The sequence below is a fragment of the Branchiostoma floridae genome, chromosome 2, assembly GCF_000003815.2.
Source record: "Branchiostoma floridae strain S238N-H82 chromosome 2, Bfl_VNyyK, whole genome shotgun sequence".
Lineage (NCBI taxonomy): Eukaryota > Metazoa > Chordata > Leptocardii > Amphioxiformes > Branchiostomatidae > Branchiostoma > Branchiostoma floridae.
In genome coordinates, this window is record NC_049980.1 from 5160688 (window position 1) to 5171555 (window position 10868).

General features: G+C 40.1%; 1 protein-coding gene across 1 annotated transcript; it reads right to left on the minus strand.

Moving 5' to 3' along the window:
- Positions 1-3041: 3041 nt before the first annotated feature.
- Positions 3042-8901, minus strand: LOC118409793 (peptidyl-prolyl cis-trans isomerase B-like). The gene is made up of 6 exons (XM_035811103.1): positions 8576-8901; positions 6408-6533; positions 5771-5864; positions 4763-4898; positions 4230-4278; positions 3042-3640 (listed from the first exon to the last, which is right to left on the minus strand). Exons 1-6 carry the CDS (start codon positions 8720-8722, stop codon positions 3503-3505), a joined length of 690 nt encoding a protein of 229 aa, XP_035666996.1. The 5' UTR covers positions 8723-8901; the 3' UTR covers positions 3042-3502.
- Between the last annotated feature and the right edge of the window lie 1967 nt (positions 8902-10868).

Sequence of the window (10868 nt, forward strand, 5' to 3'; positions counted from 1 at the left end):
TACAAATGTGACAAGTTTGAAAGTCCGTTAATGGATGCAGTGGATTTACAAACTTTCCTCATTAATTTTGCAAATTAGCTGTCGATTTGCAAGATTAGAATTCCGTTATGTAAAACTTCCCTTTGGCTATCTACATACCAAAAATCATGACGATCCGTCAACATGCTCACATGTTTTCATTAATTATGAAAATGAGGCCGTCATTTGCATAATTAATATGTATTGATATTTCTCTATTTCTTATCTATATATGTTACAAGTTTGAAAGACCTATCAAGAAATGCAGTGGATTCACAAACTTTCCTCATTAATTATGCAAATTAGCTGTTGATTGGCATAATTAGTATTTCATCATGTACATTGTTACTTGGGCCTTTTTATGGATCCCTTTAGTTGGTATTGTCTTCTTCATATCCATAAATTTTAAGAAATATTGATTATCCAATGAAGACCTTTATTGTACGTTTTTGCTTTCTAACAAGCTAAGTAAAGGTCAAGGAGAATAGAATCTAGAGAGTTTAGAATACATTTAGAAAGCTTGAAGTTTGTATAACATTGCAATTTTATGTCTAAGTCTTTAGGGTCTACTTTACACACATGATTTGATAAATATGAACCCGGATATGATTGTACCCCAAGGAAATATTAAAAGCGATTAGGGACTGTCATGTCAACGATTGTATTAATAGAAGTGTCCTCTTCTCTCTAAAGATAGATAAGCAAAATACAAAACCCGGACGTTCTATTTCAGCTCCACAACAACCCGCTAGGGGGCTAAATCTAACCATTTGGAGGTACCATCAAGAACTAGTCTTATGCTTAATTTCAAAACAATCCGTCCAGGCATTTTTTAGTTCACAGACACCAACGCACACACCAAAAATATAACCCTCTGACAAAGGTAACGAAGCAAATTCGGTAACAGATTTTTGTACTATTTATACACTCTTCGCTTCTTCATCTGTCTTGCATTTGCGTGCTCTATGATACTAGTACATTTTGTATACTAGCAGTACTCTTCTGATAATAGATCTGAAAAGAATCCCCGTTTGCTGCCTCTAGCATATGATGAATAGACCAGACGTTAATCAAATAGACTATGCCGTTGGAGAGGCTCTTAGGGTAAAATGTAATCATAGTAGCGAACCTTCCCGAGGGGACAGTTGGCCCGTAATCGAATTTCGCATCACGAGTAGAAACTGTGCAGACGACCATTTTGTGTAATTTTTTTTACCCTCATAAAAATTGAGGTATTGTTTTTGTCGTTCCTGTCCGCATGCCTGTGCGTTTGCTTGCCACGTTTCCGGATATCATAAATGGTCAGCACAACTTTAAAACCTCTGGATGGATCATGACGATATTTGGTATGTGGATATACTGTAAATGCAGAAACTTTCGCGGTGGTTTAATGTTCGCGGTTTTCGCAATGGCCGCGAATTAAAAACCACCGCGAACATTTTTCCATGGCAGTTAGAGACTACAGTGCATAGTGCTACCGCGAACTTTAAACCACCGCGAAAAGTCTACTTTCCCGCTAACGCGAAATTAAATCCCCTCGAACTTAAAATGCATTTACAGTATCTTGGAAAGACGAAGGTCAAAGTCTGTTTTGGGCCCCCTGGTGTGTGATCTTAGTACTGCAACAGAACTTCCGTTTTTGTTAATAATCTTTTGTCATTGATATGCTATGATCTTGTTGTGATGGCCTATCATGCTTGAGACCAAAAAAGTTTGACAATATCGAATGTTTAAGAACTTTTAATTGCAGAGTTTTAAATCGCATTAATATTACTATTCGCTAAACATATAACAGGCATGAATACCTTACATGAATTCATTCGTTTGGTAAAAGTAGAGTGGACTAACGTTTTTAAAGTATGAAGTAATGCAAAGCTATGACAGTGACGATAAAATGGTGCAAGCATAATAATTCCTTGTAACTCTCGCAAAGCTTGAGATTGTGGTTTCAGATATATATGCATCGGGTTGTTACTTATGAGTGTATGCATGCTGTTCGTTTTATTGATGTTTATCAATATGTGTATGTGTCTCTGTGTGTGTGTGTAAGAGTGTATACGTGTGTCTGTGTGTGGATTTGTGTGTGTGTGTGTGTGTGTGTTAGTGTGAGTCTATGTGTTTGTGCATACGTATGTGTTACATATTAGTGTGTGTGTGTGTGTGCGTGTGTGTGTGTGTGTGTGTGTGTGCTCGTTCGTGTATTAGTGTGAGTCTGTGTGTGTGTGTGTGTGTGTGTGTGTGTGTGTGTGTCTGCCTGTGTGAACGCGTGTACATCAGTGTATGTGTGAGGGTGTTACGTTTGTAATGTTAGACGTTCGTTTTTGTGTTTATATGTTTGCTTGTGTATGTGCCTGAGTGTCAGTTCATGTGTGTGAATTTTCATGTGTGTGTGTTTGAGCGAGTCTGTTTGTGAGTGGGTGTGTATAGGTATTTGTGTGATGACGTGTGTGCATGTACGTGTGTGTCTAAGCGTGTGCAGGTGTGTGTGTGCGTGTGTTAGTGTGAGTTTATTATGTGTTTGTGTGCGTGCATACGTGTGTATGTTTTAGTGCATGTGTGTGTGTGTGTGTGCGTGCATGTATTAGTGTGATTTTATGCGTGTGTGTGTGTTAGTGTGTATGTGTTAGTATGAGTTTATGTGTGTGTGTATATTCGTGTGTTAGTGTGAGTTTATGCGTGTGTGTGAGAGTGCGTTAATGTACGTGTGTGTGAGTGTTGGTGTGTGTGTGTGTGAGTGCATGTGTTAGTGTGAGTTTATGTGTGTGCGCCTGCCTGTGTGGACGCGTGTACATGTAAGTCTTAGGGTGTAACTGTTTGTACACGTTTATGATTGTATACTTTTGTTTGTGCGTATATATATATATGTGTGTGTGTATGTGTATGTGCGCGTGTGTGCATGTTTATGTGTGTTTGTTTGCTTGTGTTTGTGTGTGCTGCTTGCGCGAGTGTAAACCTGGTATTTCATGAGTGTCGGTGGAACGTGTAGTGACCTATGATATATGAGTGAGTGCAAAAGACGTATGTACAAGTGAAAATGTGTACATTTATTCTCTGTAAACATATCTATTAATAGTGTACTGTCAATAAATTGAGAAGTGTAAACGTGTAAATGTAAATGCATATTTGTGTATAAATGCGACACGTCTTATATGGGTCACAGTGAAGTGTTTGTGTGTAATGTGTTGATGTTTATGTCGTTGTCAATGTATTTGTTTGCGTTGATGAAAATTTGAATATATATCAAAGCATCAGAAAGCAGTAGTCAGTTAACTATCAATGATATTAAGAAGCAAGCTTCAAAATTCCGAAAAATAACAGAAACGCACACTGTCAACTAACATTGGAAATGCTTTGATAGAAAAATGTTACTAGAAGAGACAATATCGCTGGTGACTTCGAAAGAAACCTTGAAACACAATTGACTACAGACAGTGGACTACTGATCTATTAAGCTTGACGCATGGTCTATCCACGCCCCCTAGCGTCACAGCTCTGCCCTGCTCTCGGAGTCCCTGTAGCCATACGGACTGACGATCTCCACGCCACAGTTCAGGACCCGGACCAGTTTCTTCGGTCTGTCCCAGGCGTCTACCTCCGTCTCCGCAATCTTCTTCACCACAGACTACGAAGAAGGGAATTTTAAGATATTAAAGGCAAAATAATTTCTGTTGTTAACGGTACACGGTAGATGAAACAGCAATAGCAAGACTAGAAAGGCAACATTTTCGCGAAAATGCAGAATAATCTTCTCGCAGCCTTTTGTCAAGATACTCACACACAATACTATACCTATAGTTTTGTGTGCGAATAAAAAACAACATCAATTTCACACGCACAAAATACAGATGGACATAATATCATATTCTATTCCGACTGATGTTTTTAATGGTTTATGCAATAATCATTAATGACCATTACGTATACACGGGATGTTTCTATTTATATCATTATGTGTCAGAAGAAGACGAAAAAGAAGAAAATCACACCAGCAAAAAAATTGCAAATGGCCATGTGATCTATTAATTAACATCGTTCTTGGTGGTGTGTATTCCCGCCATAGTATAGATGCATGAAACCACGTGATGATTATCGTTTGTTTCTTTACCATGGACCATATACATAAGACAGTTTACAATTATGATTCTTTCTAACCATTTAAACCCCCGAATCCGGTTTTATGAAACAAAACAAAAAATTATCTTCCAACTCACCAATCCTTGCAGAACCTTCCCGAACACGACATAGCGTTTGTCCAGAAACCTGGAATGCGGATACAGAGAGACATTGTTAGAACGGCGTCATTACAATAGATATGCACATGTACCTAGAAATGGAACTGGCCAACAATGTTTTTAAGTGGAACCTGAAATTAAGCGACGTACTATTTCGATGTATCACATCAGAAAAAAAAAAAAAACGAATGAGACATGAGTTCAATATCAATTTTCAACACAAATCTATTTACGCCAGTCTTTCTAACACATTATGATACACTTCTTTCTCTTTGTGTTAAATGCTTGTTCATGCTTATCCACGGGGTAACCTTTATCCGTTTTTTTACAACAGGGTATTTATTCTAATCAGTGTTATTACGTGCATGAATGGTGGTTTCAAACTGCAATATTTACAAAGCATTACAATTTGAAACTACCGTCTGTCGACTTGTTATCTCTAAATATTAAATCTTTTTAAAGAATTCAAACGGATAAAGGTTACCTCGCGGATAAAGGTGAAGTACCCTTACCTAGCAGTCTGTAGTGTGATAAAGAACTGTGATTGGTTGGTGTCCGGCCCGTGATTGGCCATGGAAACCCAACCAGTGCCTTTGTGACTCAGCAGGAAGTTTTCGTCAGGAAAGACTTCACCGTAAATGCTCTTTCCTGGGGTAAGATGTATACGTCAATAACTGCTTATTATTGTGTTAACGAATTAAACAAATTACTTTTTTTTTCTTTCTTCCATTTTTAGCTAATCAAAACTCAGAACGGCTGATGACGTCAGCAAAGGTGCGTAATATACCTTCAAAAACGTCTTTACGTCATGTAGGCGCAAGTAGCTCAGCCGACAATGCAACCTTCTATAACAAAGCAAAAGACTAAGGTTTCTGTCCAGCCTCGGAAAATTTAAATCTATTTTTCTTCATTTTTTAATTTTTAGACAAATGTCATATATACAACGCTTTCATCTTGCAAACAGAGCACTGCACGTTTAGCAATCGGCCTTTTTAGTTCTTTCCTAACCTGTTATTTTCTGCCCACCTAAAACATCTTGCATTTTCGTCGAAAACGTGACCTTTCTAGCGTTTACACAATCTCTCAATTAATTGGTGAACACATCTGAACATAAAATGATGGAAGATTAAAAGGAAACACAAAACAAGACTGGCAATAAAAATATTACTGCCATGACGACGATTGAGGGGAACAACAATACAGCTCAAATCAGAAATAGACTGGAACTTCCCTGTCGCACTATCCCAGGCACAATATACGAGCCCACCTGTAACATAAACCTACAGCCAGCAGAAATGTTGTCGTCAATAAGCGTGTACTGTCTTATGATCGAACGGAAACTTTTCTTTGTATTCGTATGTAGTCATTTGCAAAGTGTCAACGATTTTCCCTTGATAACACATTGTATAGACATATCATAATGTCAGACACCCAACTGTCAATGATATTAAATTTTGAATACAAAATGTAGACTCAGTGACGTTTGTGTACGATTTTAATAACTTGTATTGAAACTTTACCTCCCGTGCCGTCCCAGTTCGTGATGTCACCTCCCTGTATCACGTGATCTTTGACGACACGGTGGAAGATGGACCCCTTGTAGCTGAAACTCGACTGGAATAAAACAAGGGACATTCCGTCATCATTTTAGACCTCAAAAGCAGCGCAGAGCACCTAGGCCACACTGCACTTATTTTATGGATGACATCCCCTGGATACCCTAAAACTAATGCGAGAGGGCGAAAAAAATGCTACTAAACCGTAGTTGAATTCTTTTAACACTCAGCTAGAAATGTGAACAATATATCGTGAACAATCCATCATAAAATGGCGTTCAGCTACATGTACCGTTATAGTTGTACAATTATTATTCAACTGGTGTATTGTTGCAGCCAGTAGGTACCCAATTTGGGTAATGAGACGAAGCACCTCCTCCAACGTGGGGCCCCAATTTTACATACCTAAGTCGAATGTAATCCCTTACAACATGTCCGAGCTAAACCTATCTTAGGATCGAACTCAGACCCACAAATCCATATCTCCTCTTCTTCTCAATTGTATGTTACTGTTGTTTTGTTTTTCAGTATTCTGAATAAAAATTTGGAACAAAAAGATTGTTTGAAAATAGTAGTTGAAGAGAGAAGGAATCTGACTCACGTCTCCCTTCCATGTGCCCTTCATAAGAGCTGCGAAGTTCATGACCGTGGCCGGGACGATGTCTCCAAACAGCCCGATCACAATCCTCCCCACCGGCTCGTCATCGATCTCTATATCCATCCAGGCCTACGGGGTCGAAAAGCGTATTTTATTCTATTATCGCTTAGATTATTGCAGACTTAATGTACTTATTATTTTGTAATATATCTTCTATGCATCGTTTATATTGCATAGCCAGCAGTAAACGAGACAACAAGCGGCATGATCCGTATTTGATTTATTGATCCCGCTTCAACTGCATGGATCAAAAGCGGCCCCTATTAATCCTTGTCAGTACTGCAGCAACATGGTGGCGCTTGCGCGCTGTGAGCCTGCAATGATTACATCAACTGCTAGGAGTCTCCATTGTAACGTTGATTGATTGATTAATTCAACGGTACGATTGAAGTGCATGATTGAAGTGCATCTTTTGTGATCTTATTATGCAAATAAAATAATATTACAAAGTATAGCATTTTCATATATTCTTCAAAAAGCAACGCATAGTCTGTAGCTTTTTCCCCTGCTGTTAAACGCCTTGCAAGCAGATATTCATACTGAAGGCTACGAATGAAAAATATTGTTTCCTCAGTTCCTGTGTCCCCAAAACCCACCTACCCAGGCCTATAGCCCGTGGATGGGCAGTGGAGTCACTTAGTTCCTAGTTAGAACTTTTATTCAGCCTGCTTCCTATTGAAGTTAATAAAAATCCCTTGTCCTAACTAATGAATGAAACAGATGTGTAACCATTATACACAAAATTAAAGTTTGTCTTTGAAAACATAAATGCGTTCTTAAACTGAATTCTATCACTTGAGTTTGGGAAAAATCATAATTTATTTTGATACTAGTAATCCTTACCTACCGACCCCGATTTTTGAGAACGGAAACAGGAAACACAGCATTTTTTCATAAGTCTGAGATCTATATATTAGCTCAGATCATTGGACGGACACCTTGATATGATCCAAACAGGACGATAATGGGTACAACTGCGCTACCACTATGTGTGGCAAATGGCAGTTTAACCATTAATTGATGATACCAGACAATTTTAAAGTAATAATCTTCTCCAAGATAGTCTAAAATATGAGCACTGATATCTATTTTCAGATTCGCGCCCTGTATGTTTAACGTCAAGGTTTATCTAAGTCATCTATGACCACAGCAGCTGTTTGGATAAAAAATGCTTTAGGTTCAGATAATGATTTATTATTTCCCATCATTTTGGGAGTAATGAAAGGTAGGTAAATGTAGTCCCGTAGCCTTTTTGATGCCGTAGGAGTAGTGGGATGTTATCCGTTGTGTTTAGGACACGGTTTTACAAGGCGGAGCCCAACCGATGGTAGCCTGGATACCATACCCCCAACCTCGCCTGGATACCATACCCCAAACCTCAAATATCTTTCGTGTTGGGGTCTGGCAGGATGGCTGTAGAAAGGTTCTCGAAGGCCATTGATCAGAGGGAGGAGAAGCTAGGATTGATGACCACTCACACCACAGGTAGCCAGCTACAACACACCACAGTTGGTCAGCAGGCTATCACAGTAGCGAATCAGGTACTTAGTGGTCACTGTTATGGATTCAAAAAATACAGTTGGGGGTCTTTAACCGATCATGGTAGGGTGTAATTACCTCCTGCTGATCCTGCTGCTGTTCTATTGGTGGAGTTTGTTGCCCACTATAAGGGGCAAAATTGAGAAGCCGGCCTATGCCATCCAGCCAGACCCCTGCACGATAGATACTTGAGATCGGGCTGGGGTTTGGTAACCAGGCTAAACCGAAGGTACCCATTTCTACTACCATTTCTACTACCTGATAGAGTAGTGAAACGGAGGAAAGTCCTGTTAAGTGTATTTCCCAAGGGCACAAAAGCGCTAACATGTCTGTGGATTCAAACACAGGACCTCTGGGTTCTGGACCAAACACCCTAAACGTTAATTGCGAGAAACAGTACACCACAAATATCCATTCTTTGAATATCTATTCATTATAACTAAATCAACATTGCAGAGAACACTCGAACAGTTGCACCTCTGAATATCGTTAATGTAACAAAACGTTATAAGATCACATGCTCTATACACAATAGACAATACAATAGCACAAATCTAAAACATTTCGCTCACCTTTTTCGTGACCGTCAGAGTTTCCGGTACCTTTTCTTCCGTGTTCTTCTTTATTTTCTTCGTCGCCGCGTCCGAACCGGGTAATAAACCACAAATAACAACTATCAAACTCAACAAAACGGGCAGGAATAACGTCTTCGATTCCATGGTTGAAGGTTTTAAAAAAAAGTCTACCGATGGCCGCTACGTTTTCGAGTCGTTACAGAAGTGAATGAAACTTTTGGGGGTAAGTACTAAGCTGGGACGAGAGGGCTCTACACGTAGTCCAATGGGAGACAAACACCTCTAAAACTACAGCCACGTTGCAACGTCGTGGCGGCCCGCTTTTATACACACGTGTGTGGCAACAGTTGGTCGCACTATCTATACCAGCATCTCTGCCTTCGGGGCATTTCGGCCGTTGGTGAAAGAAACTGCTGGCGCAACTTTTGGTAACAGCTGGTACAACTCGCAGTACCGGAACGCAACAGAGATAAACAGCTTTCCAATGTTTTATATGACTATTTCTAGTAGTATTTAAGTGTCTGAGTGTAGAAAAGGCATGCAATATCATACCCTGTATGAAGAACAATATCGAAAACTTTACACTACGTAACGTTACCACGACAATGGGTACAGCGGGGTAACCTTTATCCATTACAGGGTATGTAGGAATATTGTTTAATAGTTTTGAAAGTAAACCACCGTCTATCGACTTGATATTTCTTAATAACCTGTTCCTAAAAGCAACGGATATAGGTTACCGCACGGATAAAGGTGGACTAGCGTTAAAAATGTAAGATACGAAACTACATTTTGTACCATTGCTAAACTCTGAACCAGTTGCCACAAACTGCAAATCTAATCAGGAAGTTGGGGAGGGAATAACCGCACACCTCTAGATCTATAAAACAAAGAATCGGCTAAGTTTTGTATCTCAAACACATGTATTTCATCGTAGGTTGTACTATGATGGAAATATCCTATACAGTTCTATAGGAAGTAGCAATAGATTCCCCACAAAGCCAGATATGAACAGCAATGAAAAATTCATATGCATCGCGCATTTTGATGACCTGACTATAGCTAAACACATGTACAATCAATCCTAAATGTTTAACGTTACCAGAAAGTTAAAAAAGAAGGACTTATTATGAGCTACTTTTACCAATATACATTGTACTATGTTTTGTCTTTGTGACCTGTGCTGAGCTCGGTTGGGTAAAAATTTACAGCAAAAGTCTTTGTTCATTAATTCATTCATTATGAGGTAAAACAAAGACTTTCAACGTTAACAGTACGCCATATACAGTACGTGATATTTTTTAGGATATGCATGGCAAAATATCTACCTCGTACCAGCTGTTTACTGGCCCATTAGCACCATATGTGACACCGTCCCATTGTGAGACAGCAGTTATATGCGTATTGAAATCTACGAAGGACCATTGGGTCAAAACGTGTTTTAGCGAAGGAGCTGTGTGCTCACAGCAAAGGAGCTGCGTGCTCGGCGAACGAGCTGTGTGCTCACAGCGAACGAGCTGTGTGCTCGGCGAACGAGCTGCGTTCACGCAGAAAAGGGGCTGCGTGCTCAGCGTACGAGCTGTGTTCACGCAGAAAAGGGGCTGTGTGATCAGCGAACGAGCTGTGTTCACACAGAAAAGGGGCTGCGTGCTCAGCGAACGAGCTGTGTTAACGCAGAAAAGGGGCTGTGTGATCAGCGAACGAGCTGTGTTCACGCAGAAAAGGGGCTGTGTGCTCAGCGAACGAGCTGTGTGCTCACAGCGAACGAGCTGTGTTCACGCAGAAAAGGGACTGCGTGCTCAGCGAACGAGCCGTGTTTACGCAGAAAAGGGGCTGTGTGCTCAGCGAACGAGCTGTGTTCACGCAGAAAAGGGGCTGCGTGCTCAGCGAACGAGCTGTGTGCTCACAGCGAACGAGCTGTGTGCAGGCAGAAAAGGTGCTGCGTGCTTAGCGAACGAGCTGTGTGCTCACAGCGACAATGGGAATATATGGACGTAAATGGCGTATTGGCATAATAGTAGACCCAATTGGGCGGCCAACTTCAGCCTGGTCTAAAATCGGCTGCCTTACGGCTTGTAGAGCAATCTGCTACTTATCTAAACGTGGCCCATGAATTTTAAGACGAATTTAGATAGCGCATACCCCAACGTATTCAAAACAAACATCAAATCTTACGGGCCGAATTTAATTAATGAACTAGAGGGGAATTAACTAATAGGAAATACCAAAACAAAGGGGGCGCAAAAATAAGCTGCCATGAGGCTTGAAGAGCAATCTGCTACTTATCTAA

Excerpts from the sequence above, each read along its gene's own strand:
- LOC118409793 (XM_035811103.1), bottom strand. The coding sequence starts at position 8,722 with ATGGAATCGAAGACGTTATTCCTGCCCGTTTTGTTGAGTTTGATAGTT. Across the intron at positions 6,534-8,575 it reads CTCTGACGGTCACGAAAAAG|GCCTGGATGGATATAGAGAT; the intron begins GTGAGCGAAATG and ends TCGACCCCGTAG. Across the intron at positions 4,899-5,770 it reads GAACTGGGACGGCACGGGAG|GAAAGAGCATTTACGGTGAA; the intron begins GTAAAGTTTCAA and ends ATCTTACCCCAG.